This window comes from Bradysia coprophila, unplaced genomic scaffold, assembly GCF_014529535.1.
Source record: "Bradysia coprophila strain Holo2 unplaced genomic scaffold, BU_Bcop_v1 contig_313, whole genome shotgun sequence".
Classification (NCBI taxonomy): Eukaryota; Metazoa; Arthropoda; class Insecta; order Diptera; family Sciaridae; genus Bradysia; species Bradysia coprophila.
Window position 1 is genome coordinate 410,959 of NW_023503572.1, and position 25,092 is coordinate 436,050.

Here is a 25,092-nt window from a genome sequence, read left to right on the forward strand (position 1 = left end):
GTACAAAAAGTGGTGGACAGTGCGCTAGCAATAGTGACGATATTGTGGCAATTGGATGGGGACAAGTTAGTTTTAACATTAACAGTATATATAGCAGCGCAGCATGAAATAACCAGCACATTTTTTGTAGGATTCCCAATTCACGTCTCAGTATTTACTATACATGAGCATGATGGTTTACACAAATTCTGGGTGTAAGGCGCTTTGGAAAAACGAATATTGGCCTAAGGTGAACGCAATCACTGTAGGATGTGCATCTTTTAACGGTAATTCAACTGTTGACAGTCGCTTCTGTAACTCTGAAATGGCGTTACCATTAGTAACGTTGGGTAGTAGGGTGTTAATTGGTATTCAAGCAGGCGATAGATATTATAACTGCGATAGTTCGGGGAGACCTATTCTTTTCACGCGAATTTCAACATTAGCTGACTGGATTTTTAAGATTACCAACGTAGATGGTGTCACCACCTTCTGATCAGAGAGTGGGATTTTAAAACGAAAAAAGAGAGTAAATGTATGAACTTAACAATAAATAAACGGAAAAGTAAAACCAGTTATAATAAGTAAATATGTTTTTTTTTGAAATCGATGTGAGAGGTGCATGAAAACAGAAAAATAGTATGTTACATACCAAGGATCAAAAAGGTGTGTTTTAGGCCCAGGTGGTGAAAACGTCCAGGGATGGAGCGACGCGAAGCGGAGCGGAGACTAAGGACGTTTTCACCACCGTGGTCTAAAACACACCTTTTTGATCCGTGGTTTGTATACTATTTTTCTTCCTGGAGTACCAAAGTCACATTCCGAACAAAACATAACAACAAAACTGAACAACATACCGGTGCAAAAGCATTCCATATTAATGCCGAAAGTAATCCGTATGAATGCCTAAAGAAGTCCGTTCCGTGTGCATGTATTCTCACAAATGTCGAAAAATAAGCAATCTGTAGGAATGCCGAAAGACATCCGAATGAATGCCGAAAGCAGTCCGTATGAATGCTGAAAGCAATCCTTATGAATGCATTGTCACAAAACACTAAAAACATTACATTCACGTACATACAACAACTTGACACATTTGGGAAAGAATAAAGATAGGATCGAAAATGACATAGGCGGGAATGAAAATTGAGAGAAAATAGTAGGGGAGAATGTTGCTCTTTCGGTACTAAATTTGGTGAGTGAATGTGACGGTTTTGGTACTACAGGAAGAAATAGTTATTTATCTACCAAGGTAGGTATGAAGGTATTTTTTCGCACTAGATGTCGATTGTCGATCCGAGGCGAAGCCGAGATCGACAAGACGTCGTGTGCGAAAAAATACCGGCATACCTACCGTGGTAGATACAACGTTTTTCGCAATTTCGGGCCATAAACACCTTTCCAATGCAAAATATTACCAAAATTTCTACCAAACATTCACATGCAAACATGAATTCATTTGAACGATCAAGCAACCTGCACTATATACACATTGCAATGTGATGTATAGAGACACGCTAAATAAAATCAAGTAGTCAATGCTTAGTATGTACGCTTCAACAATACGTTCTGTATAATTGTGTGACTCTGTAGCCGAATGGCTATGGTCGTTGCTTGGTGTTTGGAAGAATTTTGGTGTTGGATGTTCAAATCCTAGTCTGTGCAAAGTTTTTATTTATAAAATTTAGTCTTTCTTAAAGGTACTAAGCTATGTAGCGTGCGAAAAAAATAATCAAAAACGCACTGTGAAATAAATACCTTCAAAACGACATTAAATGGATGCATGGAAAGGTGATGATTATGGACCGGAATTGCGAAAAGATGATTTTCGGCTTGCTTGATTGAAAAATTTGGAAATACAAATTGAACATAGACAATACTTAAGAGCCTCCGAGCGTGCAGCTCAGACACAAACCAAAAATTGAAGAAAAAATAGCAATATTTAGGAACATAAATCTGTAAGACTAAAGTAGGAAAACACATTCTGATGTGGCGAGCGAAATCCTTAATTGGGCCTTACTTTACCGAAATGTGGTCTCACATTATCACTTTTTAGAGTTCTATTCAATTAATTTTGCTATTTAAAGTACAGAGTACAGAATTATAAACTTTAGGTACACACTTCTATGCATTTAAGTAAAAAATGCACAAACTAGTAACACTAATACGTTGTTGCACACATTTTCCAATGAAATTTGGTTCGACATTCTTAAAATTTGAGCATTTACCGTCACTATTAAATTTAAAAACTGTTTATTGTGTTAAAATCAGCCATTTTTCAATTTCGACACCGCGTCCTTGTTCACTTCGAAAAATTTCGTGAATGCTTGATGACATATTAAAACTTCGAAACGTGAAAACTAACCGTACTTTTAAAAAGAAAAACGGAAAAATAAAAATTTGAAAATGACAACAAAGAAATACATAAAATCTCATGTACGACGGATGAATGTGCGGTGATATTAATTTATGCTTCCGAGTTTTCGCTTAAACAACCGTAAAAATTGTTAAAATTTCTAGAAATCCTAATAAAGACATTAAAGACATATGAGCACGACACAGAAAATTCCTCGTTTACAATTTCCGGTCGGCAATTAGTTGATCTGATTTGGCGAGGTTCAGAGAATGAACTCGCATTCGTCTACTTGCAATCAACTATTTTCTTATTCCCCATTCACTTGCATGAAGGCCATGTTACCGATTCTTCGTTCGTAACTAACATAACTTCAATATTCCGAAGGTACAGAAATGTATTTTACCTGGAAAACATACTAATTCCAGAGGTGGTGTTATCTAACATGCAGAAAAAATTAAAAAGCGAGAGTGGAGATAAAATGCTGTTTCGACCTCCGGATACAGTCGCGGTCAGAGGTTAGCGTGGTCTAACCATCTTCAGTCCATAATTATCCAAAATTGCTAAATTGTTACCAATTTTATTTTAGTCAATTTGCCCGTATATAAAGTAAGGCTCGAAATACCAATTCATTTTCGTAATAATCTAACTAGCATTTTTGTACAGATTTAACGCATTGCAATTAATCTAATAATTTTTCAAATTCCTTTCAATGGCTTATTATTCGAAACTATCGAAATACATAGATGGAACTAGGAGCCACAAAACAAATGTTCGAATTTTTATTGTCATTAAGGATAACATATAATATTATTAAGAATAATCACAAGCGTTTCATTCGAAGGAAACGAGATGGCGACATAGTATTTGGTTTGTATCAAAACTGAAGACTCGGAACCTCTTAAATCTAAAAATAAAGAGGAAACAGAAACGTATGCAACGTGGTGATAATAGTATATTTCAACCAGTCATTTCAACAGCAAAGCATGCACCCTTGATCGCGACCGGAAAAATATATTTATGTAAATCCATTTTCGGACGGAGAGAGCGGCCGACCAAGTATTTTCTTGGCCGCAAATACCACTCTCTCAGAAGTAGAGAAAAATTGAAATTTTCGATCATAGTTTTCTTGTCGAAATCCGTCGAATTTCAGTCGTCAAGCCCAAAAATGACCAACTGCTGCTAACTTCCCCAGGGGCCTCATTGACCTTCATAAATATATACAATTTGACATTATTCACAGCTTTCATGTTGGAGTTATTGATACAAAATGATTTTCGCGACCACTTCGGAGGCATATTTTTTAAGAGCCATGGCAGTCCAACAAGATTTTTTCGGGGAAAAAGTTGTTTCACGAAATTCTCAGAATGAAACAACTATAGTTGGTGATGATTCGGTTTTCTTCCGTTTAAATTCTTTCAGTACATTTTTTAACCATTTTGCTAACATTAGATTTCTCAACATCTCCGACTTGTGACGCAAATTTCTTTTTGTAAAATTTTCTTCCACAAATTTTTTGGGTTAATTTTTTGTTGATAAAACTTTTGCGTACGGCGCACAATGCGTCACCCTCATCGATATCAGTTAATTTGTAAGTAAGATAAAGGACTTGCGTCACATTTACCCTTTAAGGGTTTTTTGACTGAAATAACGAATCATTACAAGAACCGCCCCCATTTCTCGTCCTTATAAATTAATCCCTTTCCCGCCAAAATCTGGCCCGATTCTCGTTTACCTGTTCGCCAATTTATGAAATACCTATTGTCAATAAACCACGGAAATTAAGCGGCCGAATAGTTAGGGCAGGTGGGAACTGTAAATTAGGTTAAGCTTCAATTATAACGTTATACGAAAAGATAAAGGGTTTTACGGCAGTAAATGCTTTCCCTTTCACAAAATCAAAACGAAAATAAAATAGACACAGCGACCGAATCGATTAAGAAATATAAAATTCAAATACTAGGCAATAACCGAACCCTATGGTAGACAACTAGATAAGCAAAACATGCGTCAATAATTTGTGAACAAAGAGAAATTGATATCCGCTAGGATGCAAACAGATTTAATTCGTCAATGTTGTGGCCGCGTATGTGAAACAAAAAATGAAAAAAAAACAAATGGCCGTCGTTGCCCATGAATGAAAATAAATAAGAAAGTTTAATGTTATCTGATCGGAATCCGATCGACAGTGCTATTTCCAATACGATTTTTTCTAATAACGTTGTGGGTTCCGGACAGTCGCTGTTTGGTTTGGGTCTCGTGTCATACATGGTGCATAACATCCGCTCAGCCACATGATTGCGACCAAACATCAAGAGCTCCATCGTAAGTGATTTATTTTAATATATTTATGCGCATAAATACGGACAACACCGCTTTTTGGCGAATTTAATACACGTGAACATTTTCATTAGTTTATGAAGTGACTATAGCTTAACGAACAAATTAGAATTAAGAAAGCCAAATCATAGGTTAGGAACCGCACAAATTTAGGATTAAGGAAACGAATTATAGATTAAGAAATCGCTAGGTCAAAACTTTAAGATTCAACAAATCAGAAATATTAGGTCGCTAAATTAATTCTTTGATTCTTTGACTCTAGTTGCTTCTTTAAACACCCCTTTCTGACCTACAATCGATCTTTTCCTATGATCCCAATTCACGTTGTAGATCGGCTGGAAAGACCATTGCTAAATTACGTAGACGAATCGATCCGTTATTTGGGGAGTTTACAAGTTTTCTCAGAGCTGGTCAAACTGCTACAACCAAATCTATTTTCTTTTGAGAGCATTTTCTTTTAAATACATTCGTGGTCGTTATTGCGGTCGTACATTTTTGAATATGAATTCTGGTGGAAAGATATCAAAATTAAACTAAAATCCAAAAAACGCCCAAATGTATGTTTTTCACCAAAGCATCGATGCCTCTGTTCCGTACGGGTCGGCGTTAGCTAATGTTTTAGTGTGTGAAAACTTGCGTCACTGTGCCTTACCACGTGGCGCATAATATGATACAACTTTGGTCAAATAATTGGGCCAAATGAACTTGTTTGAATGTGTGCAGTCAGCGTGAAACATCCACTTGTTTCACAAAATTCACACTCAGAGACATACGCACGCATTTAAACTCGTGCAGACATGACTTACTTGCTGGACCAACTATACGCAACAGAATATTAGACTTGTGGAATGTAAATACGGAAAACCTCTTTCAATGTAGTCTAGTCACAAACACGTAAAATATTGTACAGCAGATTATGTAACATGCTGATTACGATATTCGCAGCGGTATGTTGAACATTTGGATAAAACAAATATCTGTTCAAAATTTGTAGGCATATTTATCATTAAAATGTCTTTAGTCAATGAACCATTTGCAAAATGAATACGTGTCTGAATCACACTCTCAACTTGTTATCTACACAAAGTGTTGGAGTAGCCGATCAGCTGTTTGCAGCCTTGATACAAACATTATTAACAGTCCAATGTGCCGTCTCGCCAGAAGGAATGTGGCCCCGAGATTATGGACGAATTGCAACGAAACGGGGTAATGACGTTTTCGGGTACCTTCTGCTCACACACAGCTGCAATTAATAAATGATAATCCTGAACAGAACTTGATGTGTACGACTTCGTTGTGATTGGTGGTGGAACAGCTGGATCGATAGTAGCGAGTCGACTGAGCGAAAACCCCAAATGGAATGTATTGTTGCTTGAGGCCGGTGGAGATCCTCCATTTGAATCCGAAGTATTTTCTCGGTTACAAATTTTGATTCGTTTGATTCATTCGACGCTACTTTTGTTCCACTAAGATTTTCGGCTTTGAATCCACACTTCGAGGCACGCATGTGGACTGGCAGTTTAGCGCAAAGTCATCGAAAGCATGTCAAGCACAACCGGATGGCTGCTTTTGGCCGAGTGGTAAAATGTTAGGTGGTTCGTCAAGCATAAACGGTATGGTTTATGTGCGTGGCAATAAGTTCAATTACGATTATTGGTCCGAGCTGGGCAACACTGGCTGGGACTATGAAAACGTGTTGCCCTATTTTAAGAAAAGTGAGTGCAATCAGAATGCTTCCGTGGTTGCATTCAAGGGCGGGCGTTACCATAGCAATAAGGGACCGATGAAGATCGAAACGTTTGGAGATTTCCTGGCTACAGACCGAATATTCATCGATGCAGCTGTGGAAAGTGGCATGAAACCTGTCGATGATATAAATGCCGATGAAACAAGCGGATATGTGAATCTTCAAGGAACGATTTTCCATGGTCGCCGACAGAGTAGCGCTAAGGCATATTTGATTCCAGCCAAACATCGATCCAATTTGCATGTCATTAAAAATGCGCTCGTCCAAACCATTCTGGTCAACAAGCGCAACCTAGCCTATGGTGTACGGTTTGATTACAATAACGGTACAATCATGGAGGCGTATGCCCGTAAAGAAGTGATTTTATCAGCTGGTGCCATTATGAGTCCAGTACTGTTGATGCTATCAGGCATCGGACCGCTTGATCAATTGAACAAACACAAAATCAAACCGAAAAAGTACTTGAACGGCGTCGGCAAGAATCTGTACGATCATCTCGTTGTTCGAATGTTCTTCACCTTCGATCCAACCGAAACGCCACAATCTTCCGAATTCGATAATTTGTATCAATTTGCCATTCACAACAGCGGACCGTTGGTGTCAATGCGACAGGTGAGCGGGTACCTAAATTCAAAGAACGATTCGACGCGTCCAGCCGATATTCAATTCTACCACGCCTATTTCGGACGGAACAGTTCCGCATTCGCTTCCTACATGAAACGGGAACGCTTCAATGACGACACATTGCAGCAACTGCTGTCGTTGAATACGGATCGGGATGTTGCTGTGGTCTTTTCCCTTGACCTGCAACCGAAATCGAATGGATATATCGAATTGAACGGAACAGATGTCCGCAATAAGCCAATTATCACTCCGAAGTACTTCGATCGGAGGGAGGACATGGAAACTATGCTGCGCGAAGTGAAGCGGCAGATAGCATTCACCGATTCCGAGTCGTACAGAGCGCATGGCGGTCAATTTGCCTGGTTGCCATTGAAAGCTTGCCAACAGTTCGAAATGAAGTCAGACGCGTATTTGGAGTGCTACATTCAACAATTGACCGACACCGCTTACCATTATGTGGGCACTTGTAAAATGGGTATCGGTACGGATTCAGAAGCTGTTGTTGATTCGAACCTACGAGTATATGGTGTCGATGCACTACGAATCGTCGATGGCAGCATGTAGGTTTGAAAGTCTAGCAAATTTCAATTGAATTTCACCTCGGACTGTTCTTTCAGAATGCCGTACATAACATCGGGAAACACAAATGCTCCAATCACTATGATTGCAGAGAAGGCTTCCGATTATATTAAAAGTCAATATCGTGCCAGCATCGCAAGTCGCAATCGAATCGTTTTTCGATACAGCTGAGCATCACTGTATCCTGATAATTCGAATAAAATGATGGATGTCGATTCAAGTTTGCTTGATGATATATCTCTGAACAAATTTTATTTTAGCATCGTTTTAACATTTTAATGGTTTCTCTTTACCAAGCCAATTTCAATGAATGTATTGAAAAATTCTTCACTCATCTGTCTTAGCGAATGGTTTTTGCCACTGTTTCGATCTGTGAGATTTTCTGTATTAAGTACGTTTTTCGACGTTTTGCATTAAAATGCTGTTCAAAATTTCCACTTTCTCATCAGGCCATGGCGACAGTGGCAAGGAAATGACAATCCTCTAGGAAGTAAGTCATACCTTTGTACATGTTGCGACCGACTGATTCTAAAATGGAAGGCTGGATGAGAATGAAGCTACCCAACTAACAAGATACAACTCAATCTGCTCACGGATCTATGGAAAACCGAAGATACACAAACCAGATGCCCCACTGAGACCGATAGTATCAATGACGGATGCTCCCACTTACAACTTATCAAAGATGTTTGCGAATATCCTAAAAAATGTAACCGGGAAAACGAACAAATCGGTAAAGAACTTCTCAAAACTGTCGAAATTCCGAGAACGTACATTCTGATATCATTGGATGTGATATCACTATTCACCAAAACACCGAAAGAACTTGTGTACGACGTCATAGAGAAGAAATGGGCAAAAATTGCACAATTCACGAAGCTCTCAAAAACGGAATTTTTAGCTGGATTGGAACTTGTCATGGAAAATTGCATCTTCAGATATAACGAAGTCTTCTATCAATAAATCTTTGGTTCACCAATGGGTTCCCCTGGCTCACCGTGTTTCGCAGATCTGGTCATGGAAATGTTAGAGGAGAAATTACCGTTCAAACTACTGTTCTGCTACAGATTCGTAGATGATATCGTCACAGCCGTACCGAAAAACCAAGTAGGTTTGATCCAAAAAGTTTTCAACTCGTTCAATGAAAACATCCAATTCACCGTGGAGGTAGAGAAAGACAGGAAAATTGCTTTATTGTTTTATTGGCCTCGGAAGTGGTTTCTGAGTGGAGTGTGGTTTTCGAGGGTTGGGAACGTGTTTTCGGCTGTAGCTCAGCTGTATTGAAAGCTACTGAGACTTGAGACCCATCAAATGAAAGGTATTCGCCACACTAATCGACCAAAAAAATATTTAGAAAAATTGGTGCAGATCCGGTTGAGCTAGAGTGGTCAGAGTGACCAAATTTTGAGCTACTCGAGCGTAGGATGAAAGGACTAATATTTTTGCGATTATGAGAGATAGAGAGTTACTTTCTTCGGCAAAGTCTCAGAGTTTTACGAGTAGAATAGAGGGGCGTATGCAAAAAATGTAAAAAATTGGAAATGGATGGGTCAATTAGGGTTTTAGAGCTATTTTTTGAATGGTTGCAGATAGAGTTTTCGTCAAATTTTTGATTTTCGTTAAATTTCGACAAATTTTCGATTTTCGTGAAATTTTCGAATTTCGTCGAATTTTCGAATTTTCAAATTTTCGAATTTCGTCAAATTTTCGAATTTCGTCAAATTTTCGAATTTCGTTAAATTTAGAATTTCGTCAAATTTTCGATTTTCGTTGAATTTCGTCAAATTTTCGAATTTCGTCAAATTTTCGATTTTCGTTAAATTTCGACAAATTTTCGATTTTCGTCAAATTTTCGAATTTCGTTAAATTTAGAATTTCGTCAAATTTTCGAATTTCGTCAAATTTAGAATTTCGTCAAATTTTCGATTTTCGTTAAATTTCGTCAAATTTTCGATTTTCGTTAAATTTCGTCAAATTTTCTATTTTCGTCAAATTTTCAATTTCGTCAAAATTTTCGATTTTCGTTAAATTTCGACAAATTTTCGATTTTCGTCAAATTTTCGAATTTCGTCGAATTTTCAAATTTTGTCAAATTTTCTACTTTCGTCAAATTTTCAAATCAGCCTGTTTCTATCCACTGCTGGATGTAGGCCTCTCCAACTTCTTTCCATTTTGTACGATCCATTGCCATTTGCTGCCAGTTTGTACCTGCAATATTCTTAATTCCGTTTGTCCATCTCTCTGGTGGTCTACCTATAGCTCGTCTTTTATATGGTCGCCAGTTCATGATCTTTTTGGTCCAACGTTCGTCTGTCCTTCTTGCAATATGTCCCGCCCAGCTCCATTTCAGAGATGCTATTCTTTCCATGACATCAACGACCCTGGTCTCGAGCCTGGTCTGTTGTCGAATCCATTGATTCGTCATTCTGTCTCTGAGTGTTATTCCAAGCATACTCCGTTCCATGGCTCTTTGTGTCACTCTAAATTTATCTTCGGATGCTTTCGCTAAAGTTAACGTTTCTGCTCAATAAGTGAGCACTGGAAGGACACAAGTGTCGAAAACTTTGCGTTTCAGACTATTATTCATTTTGCTTTTGAAAATTAGTCTGAGTTTTCCGAACGCTGCCCATGCAAGACCAATCCTACGTCTTATTTCTGCAGTTTGGTTGTCCAGACCTAACTTCAGTTTATGTCCTAGATATACATAGCTGTCGACTCGTTCAATGACAGTGTCACCAATTTTGATCTCTCTATCGTCCCCGATGTTGGTCATGACTTTTGTTTTCGATAAGTTCATCTTGAGGCCAACTTTGCTTGCCTCTTCATTTAACTGTTGTAGCATAAGCTGAGCCTGACCTAGATTCGCTGCTATCGGTACAATGTCATCAGCGAAGCGGAGATTGCTCAGGTACTCTCCATTTATCTTTATTCCCATTTTTGGATGATTCGTGAGTTAGAGCCCTTTAAGTGAACCAGGTACAGGGCGCGAAGCAGTTTTTGCTTGTAGGTCGACCAATCATGGAAAAAAAAGTTTATGAAATTTGGTTCACCGGAGCGTGAGCTAGGTCCTTTTGACGGAGCTCATATCCGGCTACTCGGCAGTACAGTGAACGTGGTGTATTTTGTCAATATCTCGAGTAAATGTTGACCGAATTTCATGAACTTTTTAGCCCTGTACGAAGTACTGGGTGCTTATAAGATTAATATGCCGTGTGTAACATGTTGAATTGGAAGCAGACAGTAAGTGCAAAGCATTTGCCTATGTTCATATATGACGAATCCGCAATAAAAACAAGGCATCAGAACAGTCGGAGCGTTTGCTTCGACTGATCCTCGGAAGGACCGTAAATCTATACCTCGTTTCATTGATCGGGCTTCAGATTCTTCGACGAAGGTGTCTAAACTTTGTTCAATTTATTTAGCGAATTCACAGTTACCTACATATCATAAATCAGATAGTCAGATTAATCAGAAGTAATTTCGGAAATTTTTTTCTCTGAGAAATATTTTCATCAATTCGTCAGTGACAAATCGAAAACCAAATTTCAATTTGAAACAATAACTGAAAACACCCACAGCTGAGCAACAACAAATGTCAAATGTAAACGCATTCCACACCGGGTGTGGAACTTGTAATAAATTATAAATAACTCAAATATGCTAGTAATTAGTTGAGATCAACGGTATCATTAATAATAAAATAAAATATACAACACACACACACACACACACACATTCAAATTGGCTTTTATATGATATTTGTATGGAGAATTTGGAAGCTTCCAAGATATGGGATTTTTCCAACTTTTCCATTTTTCCATTCTTATTTTTGGGATATCATTTCATAAGAACTAAGTAACTAGCTAACTAAAGTAGGCGATTTCAGTTATCTAAAAAAACGAAATTTTGCTTATTTTCATACAAAAACCAAAATCTTTAAATTTCAAAAGTCTGCAAAATTGTAATCTACTTAAGGTTTAGTGGTCGTTGGAGTTAACGGTGGGAAGTCAAAAAGTATATGTAAATAATATTTACTAAATATGCTCCGCCGTTTCAAAAAAAAAACTTTTTTGGATTTGGACCTGCGTCACGCCCGCTTACTAACGTGTGGGCATGATATACGAGAAAACCAGATTATGAATTTTAAATAAATTCTGAAATTCAGAATCTGAATGCATTTTTTAATGAAGATATTCAAGGCTATGAAGTGAGTCAGATCAAATTTGACGAAACGTTATATATTTAAACAGTTGTCAAATAGCTGATACGTGTTCAGTCCGAGTATGACGATCTTAGGAATGAGGTTGATTAAATAATTGTAAATGGAACAAGTGTGACGATCAATTTATATTTTACCTTTTTAGCCCCGTACGAAGTTCAAAGCGGCTCATAGGATTACAGTGCCATGATGGAATTCGAAGCAGACGGTCACGTTTATGTACTGAGTAAATCAATTCTGATTTCAATTTCTTTTTTCTCTGAAAGGTGGTTGAAATAGTGAGGCTAATTTCGAGGATGGGCATATTCGGGTTGGCCCTTCATGATTTAGGGCCGCCTAAGTGTTTTAAGGTTTTTTTGGGGATATCTATGGTAAAATAAACTATGGAAATGTAAATGAAACGGCAAAAGATAGGTATTTACAATACCGTTAGACAAAATTATACAAATCGGATGACCGACTCGTGAGCTACACCCCTTGTTGTGAACCAGGTATACAGAACATTCATTTGTTTTTGCTTTATTTGATAGGTATTGCCCGTACCAAATTGGTACTACCAATCAGGGAAAAAAAAGTTTCTGAAATTCGGTTCGTCGGTGCGAGAGCTAGGTCCCTTGGAGTGAACTCATACCAGGCTACTCAGCCATACAGTGAAGGTATTGTTTCATGAATTTTTGTTTGTTTGCAAGGTACTAACGAATGTAATGCAGCCGTACTACTTTCCACTTCCTAACACAATGGTAGTCGGCCGCCATTTTGAATTTTTGTAAAAACAATGTAAATAGGTGAAAATGATACAAAGTTACTGATCAGTGGGATGTTTCAAGCATCCCATATTATGGACATCTATATACAGCTATATTGAGCTATATAATTGTATAGATAGTTATTTTGAGCTATATACCAGCATATTTATCAGTAAATTGTTTATTTGTAGGTAAATGTAGGTTAATATAGCGGTAATAGCTGTTTAAATAGGAATTTATCACATTTTACTTCGCGCGGTGCTGTCGATTGTTCCTTCACAGCTTTTCAGCAAGGAAGTGAAAGAACTGAGACAGATTAAGACTTTCACATTAAAGACCGCTACTCGGCCCTAGGTCTATTATATATGCAACTCGATTAAATTTCATTCGATTTTCCTTTTTTTTTTTTGTTTGTTATCAAACACTGAATAGAATGTTGTTGAAACAAGGCATCGGAACAGTCGGAGCGTTTGCTGCGACTTAGCCCCGTACGACCCGTAATCCTATTTCGTCAGGAAACCTAATACGTCTACAACCCTCTAATGCGTTTGTTACCAAAATGCAAGTCAAGTTGAGCATGGTCAAATTTACTGAAAGTGTTCATTTTTAAAATTGCGCATAGCGCAATTACGAAAGTCCGTACGAAGTACCTCTCAAATAAAACCAACAATTTACGACATTATTTTAGAAACCCAAAATTTTTTGCCAACTTTCCAGTGGGTATTCAATTACCGAGATTTACTCGATTTATGTGCAAAAAAAAATTAGGGCCGAGTAGCGGCCTTAGTCCAAGGGAGCAAATTTGAAACTTTTTTCGCCACGTTGTTTTCGGTATTCAATTATCTCTCAAACGAAACAAAAACTAGAAAAATCGGATGAGATTTACTCGATTTATGTGCAAAAAACATTTAGGGCCGAGTAGCGGCCTTAGTCCAAGGGCCCAAATTTGAAACGTTTTTCGCCATCATTCTGTTCGGCATTCAATTGTCTATCAAATGAAACAAAAACTAGCAAAATCGGATGAGATTTACTCGATTTATGTGCAAAAAACACTTAGGGCCGAGTAGCGGCCTTAGTCCAAGGGCCCAAATTTGAAACTTTTTTTGCCATCATTCTGTTCGGCGTTCAATTATCTATTAAATGAAACAAAAACTAGCAAAATCGGATGAGATTTACTCGATTTATGTGCAAAAAACACTTAGGGCCGAGTAGCGGCCTTAGTCCAAGGGCCCAAATTTGAAACTTTTTTTGCCATCATTCTGTTCGGCGTTCAATTATCTATCAAATGAAACAAAAACTAGCAAAATCGGATGAGATTTACTCGATTTATGTGCAAAAAACATTTAGGGCCGAGTAGCGGCCTTAGTCCAAGGGAGCAAATTTGAAACTTTTTTCGCCACGTTGTTTTCGGTTTTCAATTATCTCTCAAACGAAACAAAAACTAGAAAAATCGGATGAGATTTACTCGATTTATTTGCAAAAAACACTTAGGGCCGAGTAGTGGCCTTAGTCCAAGGGCCCAAATTTGAAACTTTTTTCGCCACGTTCTTTTCGGTATTCAATTACCTTCCATAAAAAACTAAATCTAGCAAAATCGGATGAGATTTACTCGATTTATGTGCAAAGAACACTTAGGGCCGAGTAACGATCTTTGAGCCCTCCCAACAAGCCCACGTTGCATCTTACCCAAAAACAATGTTCAGCAACTTTGTTCTACTCGTCAATACCTTTCATTTGATATATCACAAGCAGCCATTGCGTGCGTATTTCGGTAGATATCGTCGAAAGACTGAAAAACACCTATAGGGCCCTAGCTCTGGAAGGGCCGAGCCTACCATGCCCATTTTCGAACTTGACCTTACCAATCGGGGAAAAAAAGAATTTTCAAAAAAGGTTGTGATTTACTCAAGCTAGAGGGGTCACAGACGGACGGACGGACGGACATTTTTTTTATTGCGGATTCGTCATCTATTAACATAACTAAATGCTTTGCCCTTACTGTCTGCTTCTTAGGTCAATTTGAAATTTATATTACATTTGAATGGGACGTCGTACGGGGCTTCGTAATCGCGCTATGCGCAATTTCTAATATGTAAACATTTCATAATAATTTTACTTTAACTACGTTTACGGGCGTAATAGGCTTACGGTCAAAGTAGGGCGACAGACGCACTAGGGTCACGTACGCAATGGATAAACGGGTTCGTACGAAGCTCAGTCGAAGCAAACGCACCGGATGGTTCATTTTATATAAAAAGAGCTTCACATGAAATTACAGATGCAGTTCAGTTTTGCTACAACACGGTGAAATTTATTAATTTATTATATTTAAACATGCGGCTCCAGTCTCTAGTAATGATTTTGTTTAAAGTTTTGCTTTTGGCTCAAGTAAGTACATTTATTCATTTTAAATTGTCCTTTGACTAGAGTGAAAATGTAAAGACTCGTATCGTATTTAATATAACGCAAGTCACTATATTTGGTTATGCTTAATTTTAATTGACCTAATTGCATGGATTTGTTATACAATATACCACATCATGGCCCCACGTTAGTGAAGGGCCGTGACGCAAGTCCGTTCACACTGAAAAATTTGACAAAATTTTTTTTTCCGTAGGACTGATGAATATATATTCACAAGTTTTTTGACTTTTCCCCCTCCGCTCTTACTACCCCCACTTATTTTATTCGTAATATTCCGGGCATCCATACGAGCTGAACGAACTGTCACACGCCTCATAAGGTTAAGATTTGGCCGAGATATTAAATTTCAAAATTTGTAAGAAGAAATGGATTTTCATACATTTTGAAATAGATGAGTTTTACCAAATTAATATTTGGCGCGCTCCAAATTATGTTCTATTTTTGTGAGGATTCTGAGAAATTAAGAAAATGAGAAATTTGGATTGAAGTGAAAAATATTTTTTTATAGTTTCAATGTCAATAAAATGATATAACGTCGAATTGTTTAGTAAAATTCATTTAGCGCAAATAGACGATCGTTTCAGCACACATGTCGTCGATTTGAGTGCATTTTTTGTGCATAGAAAAGGAAGAAAAGAAAATCGAATGTTCGTTTTTAAATGCAATTGCGGCATTCGATACAGTTTCTTTTTTTGCTGGGATAGGGTTTTTGCTGCTGGGAGAGAAAACGTACAAACACGTAAAAAGCTGTCACAAGATGTGACAGAAGGATAAGCTAAATATACTGAAAACATACATTTTAACAAGTTTAACGACTGTATTAACATTTCATTAATTAGAATCAATAAACAGAATATCGATTGTTGTGCTATTATTGATACAACAAGCGAAGATACTTTAGTTTGTCGAGCTTAGGCGAATTTAAAAATTTTTTTGCAAGCTTTCTATTGATTTTAATCAATCTTCGTCGGCAGATGGAAACCTCGTGTAAAAGACAAAGTTACAGAGTTTTAGATTCTAGTCGATACGTCTTTCATTGTTTCCCTGAAACGTCGCTTATTTGATAGCTATGAGCGTTTTAAATACGTCAAATTTTCGATTTTCGTCAAATTTTCGATTTTCATCAACTTTTTGATTTTCGTCAAATTTTCGATTTTCGTCAAATTTTTGAATTTCGTAAAATGATAGCTGGAAGGTTCAGATCAAAAAGAAAGTTACACAGTTTTGTAAGAAGAATATTTTCGTTGAAACTGCACAATATGATTGTCTATTATCTGCGACCCAATTCTAAAAAATCACAACTTACAAAAGAGTTGATATCGCCCAAAACCACTTACAGTGGAGGTGTGACGCAAGTCCTGTTATCCACTTACAAAAGAACTTACAGATTCGTAAGCGTCACCTACACCGATATCAGTTCTTTTGTAAGTGGATAACAGTACTTGCGTCACATATCCACTGTAAGTGGTTTTGGGCGATATGTGGTTATGGTAATCATCGCTGCATTCCCTAACTACCCTTAACTCTCTCATCTAGGGCACGGTGAGCTTGAACAAAGTTTAAATAAAAAGTTCTTGCATATTCACTTTGACTGTGCAAAAGTGTTTGTGGGGTCGAGACAAAATTTGTTTTTTCCGGCACAAGGCAATGTTAACCCTAAATTGTAAAAATAATTGACAAAAACGAGTCACTTCCATACATTTTTGAAATTTTCCAGAAAAGTATGAAATTGTTGGATAGGGGCCGTCCATAAAGGACGTCCGCGCTTAGGGGGGGAGGGGGTGTTGGCTAAAAACGGACTCGTTGTGACCAGTGGGGAGGGGGGTATAACGAAATCCGGACGTCCACTTTATTTCTTGAAGTTTCTGTATAGTTTCATTACTTAAAAAAAATTCAGTGCATCGGCGCATCGGTGCAATTAAATGAGTTTAGCAAAGGTGTTATTTGATGTGACGGAGGAGCAACTTTGTGTGAGAAACCGACAGTTTTTCCATCATCACTGCGACTCCGATGCACGGCTGCAGTACGTCTCAGTACGTCAAACCAGTTGAAACGAAATTGCGATTTAATTTGGAGTGTAATGCGTGACACATTTATGTTAAAGTTACGAAAATCGTGCTTCTAAGTGGGAGGTTTGATGGTTCGAACTAGGGAATACCTTCTTTTGTCCAGTATTAAAGTGTATGGTATGGTATGGTAACTATCGATAATCAAAATAATTATCCATCATTCCAGCAAATATTTCCAGGCGTCAATAATGCAGATTTTTGCATAATTACAATTTTGTTAATTTAAACAAATACTTGTTAGGTTGAACGAAGGATAATCGAAGTGAAGTTTTACTTCATATTTTTCGAATTAAGAAAATTCGTTTTTAACTAAAAGTGGACGTCCTCCGGGGGGGTGTATTCGAAAACGGACATTAGTGTGACAAGGGAGGAGGTATCGAAAATCCAGTAGAAAACGCGGACGTCCTTTATGGACGGCCCCATACAAGCGTCTCTTTATTTTTAATCGATGGACAACATGATTCTAAGTAAAAAATTGTTCTACGTTATGCCCTGAAATATTTGGATTTATTTATAAAGTTGACGTAAAGTACCGAATTGTGCCAAAAGTTAGGACTAAGTTGTCGGTATAAATAAAACCAAAGATTTTAGAGACATAACGTAGAACAATATTTTGCCTAGAATCATCTTATCAATCGATTAATATTAAAGAGACGCTCGTATGCAACAATATTTTTTCATCATTTTCTGGAAAATTTCAATTTTCTACTATGTTCGTTCGTAATGGGGATCGAAGCCGGACCTTTTCGGTACCAGTGTTTAGGTTACAAGATTCATGATATGCAAATTTTGCAAAATTAATCCAATTGTCATGTGCAATGTGAGGCTATTATAGAACCAAATTGACAGCTAGCTTCCACTTCTTCTAATTGTAGAGGCTTTTGGAGAGTTAAATTACATTCCGGGCGTGCTGCCCTTTCAACTCAACGTTTCTTAATTATGCTGATCTAATAATTAATAATAATAATAATTTGTCTATCTATGAGTTTTCAAAAAAAACACTCGATTCCATTTTAATTTACTGGCAAACTTGAATTTGCGTTTTAGCACTTTTTGTTATACATAATTGATCGAAATATACTTTTTTACGAATAGCGTATATCTTTCACTTTTTCATACATTTACCCAATTCATAAACTTAATTACAGCTAATCACCTCTACACCTCTCGGAGGACTCCCAGTATTAGGAGGAGGAGGGAAAGGAGGTGGTGAAGGAAATGGTAATGGAGGGGGAAAAGGAGGTGGAGGACTTCCAATTATCGGAGATCTTCCAATTCCTGGAGGACTTCCGATTCCCGGAGGTCTTCCAATTCCAGGAGGTCTTCCAATTCCAGGAGGTGAAAAAGGAAAGAAAGGTGGTGGACTTCCAATTCCAGGAGGACTTCCAATTCCCGGAGGTCTTCCAATTCCAGGAGGACTTCCAATTCCAGGAGGACTTCCGATTCCAGGAGGTGAAGAAGGAAAAGGAGGTGGTGGACTTCCAATTCCAGGAGGACTTCCGATTCCCGGACTTGGAGGTGGAAAAGGAAATTGAATACATTTTACTCACAATTTACTTAATGGTTGACCGTTACGGTGATATCTTTGATTTTAAACGAAGCGTGTTGTTGATTAACTCAAAAGTAAATAAATATATTTGAAATAAGGGTCTGTGGTTAAATATTATTTACTCACGCCCTAATAGAAAGTATGTCACTGCTTTAGAAGTTGTATTGTAAATATAAACCGGCCGATGAATATTCAATACCTGAAGGTCTCCCCAAATTTTATCTGACTAAACCAGAAAACGAAACATGAAAGATTACCAACCGATTTTAATATTTATCAGTAAATGATCAGGAGATGATACCATATATGAAAAAGAAAGAGCAATAACATTTTTGGTACATCTAATTTGAAATCATAGTGACTTTTGGCCCCGTATGAAGTACTGGGGGCTTATAAAAACACAATGCCGTTTGACACATGTGGAGGAGGCCGAAATTTTCACTAAAAAATCGCAAACCGAGGTGGTCTCAATTCATTTGAAGTCATTTAATCAACAAAAAACAAAGTTTTAATAGTATTTAACATGACTAGGGATAAAAAGATGAAAAGTAGAGTTTTCGTGTGAATTTTGTTGATCCGAGGTGAAGCCGAGGTCAGCAAACACACGAAAACGAGACTTTTCATTTTTATTCCGAGTTATGTAATGGATTTTACATGCTGAGAGAAAGTAGTGAAACATGAAAAGTACGGTTTTCGACGCATGTAGCATGTAAATGAAATGAGCAGGTTATACACAAAATTTGCTGAAGTTTTTTTTTAATAAGAAGATTTTCTCAAAGCGAGACCAGAATAAGGGACCCGAAATCTTACAGCTTTCTACAAAAGTTAGTGTTAAATTCTTTAATTAACTGAAGCCTGACTGAACATATTCAACATAGTCCAGTGCCGAACTGGCTGTCAAAAAGAACTTCGGGGAAAACATGAAAAGCCCGTCATACCGGGATGATAATAGTTTCTCCCGAAAGCATAAAGCGTATTTTATGTATGATTTTCAATTCTTTGATCAAAACATATTTTTTCCGAAATTTTTCGCAAGAGTTTGCTTCGCTTAGTCAAAATATATTAAGGAAGTCACTTATTAATCACTGAAAAAAATGTGAAATAACAAGTGTGAGCGAAGCGAGCAAAACTTATTTAGATCCAGAAATTGTATCATTATTTGTGGGTGGGTCAATTAGGGTTTTAGAGTTATTTTGTGAATGGTGGCAGATAGAGAGTTACTTTCTTCGGCAAAGTCTCAGAGTTTAATGAGTAGAACATATGCCAAAAATGTCAAAAATTGGAAATAGGTGGGTCAATTAGGGTTTTAGAGCTATTTCTTGAATGGTTGCAGATAGAGTTACTTTCTTCGTCAAATTTTCGATTTTCGTCAAATTTTCAAACTTCGTCAAATTTTCGATTTTCGTCAAATTTTCAATTTTCGTCAAGTTTTTCAATATTCATTATTTTGTCAAATTTTCGAATTTCGTTAAATTTTTGATTTTTGTCAAATCTTCGAATTTCGTCAAATTTTCAAATTTTGTCAAATTTTCAAATTTTGTCAAATTTTCTCATCATCTGCCATTTGCGTAACGAAGCTGAAAGCGTCAACTCTAGCGATATCATTCATTTTAGAAATTGTACTTCATAACTGCGTCAAACTTTTCTCGAAGAGATTTTTGTTGGGATTTAGTAGTTTGACAACTTTTAAAAACGTCTGCCAAAATTTGATGCAGGGTATTCTGAATGTGACTGTTTTCAGAAATTGATGCAAAATATTTATTCAAATATTCATTGCGATAGTTCGGTAAAACATATTGATAGATTGAAAGTACAATTAAAAATTTGTTAAGCGCGCCGCAGGCGTTTTTTTTTGTATAGACGATTTATAAATTTCAATATGTCATTCCGGTCAAATCTTGAAGAAAATTTCGGACATTTCGGACAAGTGGGACGCCTGGTTTTCAATGAAGCTTGAGATAAAAAACCAAATCCAATTCAAAGAAGACAAAAAAATTGACATTTGAATTGTACGATTCTATCATCGTAATAGAAATCGTAATTGACAAATAAAAATTGACTTTATCTACGTAAATTTGCATGAATTGGTCTTGTTACGCAAAAAGAACCAAATTCTTAAAAATTCTTTAAAAATAATAAACCTAGTTTGAAATTTTTGCAAGGTCACTTTTTTCACGCGGCCACCATCATGGCTTCATGGTAGAAACTCGATTTGAAGAATGTCTTGGCCAGAAATATGTCACAAAGTTCTATGATTCTTTCTCCTCTCCCATGCCTTCGTTTCATTTTTTATAAACGTTCTCTCTCCCACTCTTACATGTGGACGTTATTATTGCATGACACCTATGTTAAAAGCCAGTTTCTTATCAGTTACAACGAAAATTTACTCGCAATTTCCTGACATCAAATTCATCCGACTACAGGTAATTAAAAAAAAACGTTTGATTAAAATCAATCAGTGCTTGTCGTAGCTTTGTCGTTTGGATAACATTTAGTTATTTTCGTGTGTTGCGAGTGTGTTGAGACGATACTCTGCTATGTGCAATGCTGGAGAACTACGATAACTGCAAAAAGCGTCTCAACCACAGATGTGAACTGAGGCGCGGCGAGAAATTAATTAGAATTAAAATTGAGCAAACATCAAAGGAGCGCGTGTGTACCTAGACTGCCACGACAATGAGCGTTAAGATATTAAGATTACATCAGCGATACTTTGCTGCCGTGCTCATTACAACGACCATTATCCTCGTCTATGCATACCTACCCCCCGATCCAGAGCCCCCAGATCTATCACGAGGTATTCTGGCACCGAAATCAAAGCCCGTTATTGTCCAGCCGGGCGGCGGTATAGGTAATCAGCTATTCCAATTTGCGGCCGCTTATTCTTTGGCAAAACGGAGAAATTCCGATCTGTACATTTGCGTGCCTAGCAACTGGGAAAGTTCCATGGACAGTGAGTTTTTGTTGAAATTCTACGCGACGGATCGATCATATCTGTTGTCGGCATTTAACATATTGTATCAACAAACTGTCATCGGGACTGAAACTGGTTGCAAAGAAATGGCTGATCTCGCTGGTGTGAATGCGACGGAAAAGTGGTACGTGAATGAAAGAACGATTTTGGATATTGGCAATATACCCAAGGATCAAGTGGTGCATGTGGATGGTTGTCTCGAGTCGGAAATATTTTTCAAACCGTTTGAAAGCGAAGTCATTCGTCAGTTTTCGTTGAAAAATCACGTCAGGGAAATGGTGGACCAATCGATTAAGGATTTCGCTTCGATCATATTGTCCACGGACAGTGTAGCCATTCACATAAGACGAGGCGATTTTATTTGGGAGAATCGATTAATTCCGATATCGTATTACGAGGCAGCCATTAAGAGGATGAAAATTGAAATGGCCAAAATTGGTGCAACGACGGACATAACATTCTTTGTATTTTCCGATGATATTGACGCAGTGAAAACGGATTTTCGAAATATGACCGAAAATTTTGTCTTCGTTTCGAATAAGGGCTTGTCGCGAGTGGCTGACTTTGTGTTGATGACAATGTGCAAGCACTTGATTGTTGCTAACAGTACGTTTAGTTGGTGGGCGGCCTACCTAAACGGCAATGAGAAGAAAATTATTATTGCGCCGTTGCCCAAGTTTCCGAAAGATTTTTATGAAAGTCAATGTTTTGACGAATTTTATATGCAAATTTATGGTGGAAATTTAACGTATCCAGACAAATGGATTACTGTTGATCCGTTTAATAATTAGACTGTGAGTGTGGGATTTTGTTGTTCTTTTTCGAAATAAAATGTTTGTTTTTTGGCACGTCCAGTACAACCCTGTTTTATGTTGTTTTTTTGTACTGCGTGGTACATTCAGTGGTGCGTTATGGTGAAACCTATCGATCCCAGTTATATCCTCCATAAACAACGACTGGTTAAAGTAACGTATTGGTCGGGTTTTCCTTCATTATTTCCTTTCAAAGCCTGCTGAGCAACAAAGTTGCCGACTCAATCTTTCGTTTGAAGAAAATCGTATATGTCGTCAGCGCCATCACCTTTTCAGCTGGGGTTTTCGTTTGTAATTATTGGTAGCTATCTTTTGTGCTCTCGAATGGTGCTACAAAAAAGTTTTGTGCTGCTCGGTCGCCCGGGCACAAAACTACTTTGTTGTGAAAACATGTTGGATTGTATGGTAGACCCCTAGTTGAAAAACTTTTTCCAAAATTGTGCATGCATCGTGATGCTTGCACAATAGTCAGGCTCCGTTGTGCAAATAACTGAATACTTACACAATAGTCAGAGTTCACTGTACATAAATCGTGAACGGTCACTAAGGAAGAAACAGTCGAAATGCCTCCGCCGGTTGAAGTTGAATAAGACGCAAGAAACAAGCTGAAGAAAATGGAAATTAAAATCGGTTGCTAAGGAAGAAACAGTCGAACTGCCTCTATCGGTTGAAGTTGAACCAGAATCGGACTCTACGAAAGAAACGTCCCCAGCTCTTGATCCAGTGAAACATTATAGACTATCAACGAAACAATATCACTATGCATCAAGTATGACAACGGATTGTTCAAAGATGCTGCGAAATATATAATACTCATCTGTAGTAGCAAAGCGTCAGAATGAGAAGAGTAACTGACGTTTTCCAGTCACCCTCATTCGAAATGTTTTCTTTATGAAGAATCAGTCAAAAACACTCAAAGAGTAAAAGTGACGCAAGTCCCTGGGCATACTTCCAAAACAACTGATATCGCTGTAGGTGACGCATTCTGCGCTTGTACGCAAAAATTGTCAAAGCAAAAATTAGGCCAAAAAAATTCTAGAAGAAAAATTTTGCGTCACAAAGTGGCAGATGATTCGCCTATTTTTCAATTGTACAATCTTTCAGGACGTATTTTTCCCTATGTTAACAATATTCTTAACAGTACATTCTTCAACATCTGCCACTTGTGACGCAACATTTTTTTTGCCTATTTTTTGCTTTGACAATTTTTGCGTACAAACGCAGAATGCGTCACCTACAGCGATATCAGTTGGGCACTGTCGTAACCAATAAAAATGTCGTAACTATTTTGAAATAAAATTTTATTAGTCACTTCCGAAAGCTACGAAATATACGAAAGTTAATTTTTTCTCAAGAAAAATTAAATATTTTGTGTACGTACCGGTACGTACTCTTAATAGGTTAATTAGAGCTAGGATGAATTAGAAATGTCAACACTGCTCTGATCCCAACGTACAACAACCACTAGTTCCACTAAGATTGACGGAGAATATGTCAGGTATCGTGGAAATAGCATTTATTTCAGCATAAATATCTTTGAACGAAGGCTTAAATAGCTTCACACTTTAAAGAAACAAAATGTTAAGTATTTTTGACCGGTTTGCACTTATGGGACGCGATTTATGATTACCGTTGTCACAATGTCTATGGAACCGGTCAAAAATACTTTAAACCAGCCGTCAGAGCAGTCGGAGCGTTTGCTGCGACTGAGCCCCGTACGAACCCGTACATCTATTGCGCACGTGACCCTAGTTCGTCCGTAGCCCTACTGTTCCCGTAAACGTCGGTAAAGTAAAATTCTTATGAAATTAGTACGTCTTAAAAATTGCGCATAGCGCAATTACGAAGCCCCGTACGATGTTCCTTTCAAACGTAACACAAACGTATGAGGAAATCCCTCATACGACAATAATCATATGCCACTTTGTGACGCATTTTTAGCCCCGTACGAAGTACTGGGGGCTTATAAGATTAATATGCCGTTTGTAACAAGTCGAATTGGAAGCAGCAAGTAAGGGCATAGCATTTGGTTATGTTCATAGATGACGAATCCGCAATAAAACAAGGCATCAGAACAGTCGGAGCGTTTGCTGCGACTTAGCCCCGTACGATCCGTAATCCTATTTCGTCCGTAACCATAATACGTCCGTAGCCGTAATACGCCCGGAACCCTAATACGTCTACAACCCTCTAATGCGTCTGTTACCAAAATGCAAGTCAAGTTGGGCATGGTCAAATTTACTGAAAGTGTTCATTTTTAAAATTGCGCATAGCGCAATTACAAAAGCCCGTACGAAGTACCTCTCAAATAAAACCAACAATTTACGACATTATTTTATAAACCCAAATTTTTTTGCCAACTTTCTATTGGGTATTCAATTACCTCTCAAATAAAACAAAAACTAGCAAAATCGGTTGAGATTTACTCGATTTATGTGCAAAAAGCACTTAGGGCCGAGTAGCGGCCTTAGTCCAAGGGCGCAAATTTGAAACTTTTTTTGCCATCATTCTATTCGGCATTCAATTATCTCTCAAATGAAACAAAAACTAGCAAAATCGGATGAGATTTACTCGATTTATGTGCAAAAAACACTTAGGGCCGAGTAGCGGCCTTAGTCCAAGGGCCCAAATTTGAAAAATTTTTCGCCACGTTCTTTTCGGTATTCAATTATCTCTC

General features: G+C 37.6%; 3 protein-coding genes and 1 long non-coding RNA gene across 5 annotated transcripts; all 4 read left to right on the forward strand.

Moving 5' to 3' along the window:
* Positions 1-5,286: 5,286 nt before the first annotated feature.
* On the forward strand, positions 5,287-19,787 carry LOC119079241. The gene is made up of 3 exons (XR_005088140.1): positions 5,287-5,297; positions 10,684-10,687; positions 19,558-19,787. It is a non-coding gene; the product is annotated as an uncharacterized LOC119079241 (long non-coding RNA).
* Positions 5,712-12,205, forward strand: LOC119079215 (glucose dehydrogenase [FAD, quinone]-like). 2 transcript variants are annotated; one of them, XM_037187002.1, is made up of 5 exons: positions 5,712-5,878; positions 5,946-6,079; positions 6,144-7,603; positions 7,661-7,816; positions 12,167-12,205. In XM_037187002.1, exons 1-4 carry the CDS (start codon positions 5,713-5,715, stop codon positions 7,791-7,793), a joined length of 1,893 nt encoding a protein of 630 aa, XP_037042897.1. In that variant the 5' UTR covers position 5,712; the 3' UTR covers positions 7,794-7,816; positions 12,167-12,205. The 2 variants fall into 2 exon arrangements, with proteins under 2 accessions (XP_037042897.1, XP_037042898.1); XM_037187003.1 differs by lacking the exon at positions 12,167-12,205 and having other exon boundaries at positions 6,144-7,607; positions 7,661-7,790.
* On the forward strand, positions 14,853-18,771 carry LOC119079232 (glycine and tyrosine-rich protein-like). The gene is made up of 2 exons (XM_037187023.1): positions 14,853-14,975; positions 18,229-18,771. The coding sequence occupies exons 1-2, from the start codon at positions 14,922-14,924 to the stop codon at positions 18,613-18,615; spliced, it is 441 nt and encodes a 146-aa protein (XP_037042918.1). The 5' UTR covers positions 14,853-14,921; the 3' UTR covers positions 18,616-18,771.
* Positions 19,788-21,305: 1,518 nt separating the features above from the next.
* Positions 21,306-22,394, forward strand: LOC119079249 (O-antigen biosynthesis glycosyltransferase WbnK-like). Its single transcript, XM_037187031.1, has one exon. The coding sequence runs from the start codon at positions 21,306-21,308 to the stop codon at positions 22,392-22,394; it is 1,089 nt and encodes a 362-aa protein (XP_037042926.1).
* Positions 22,395-25,092: the final 2,698 nt, after the last annotated feature.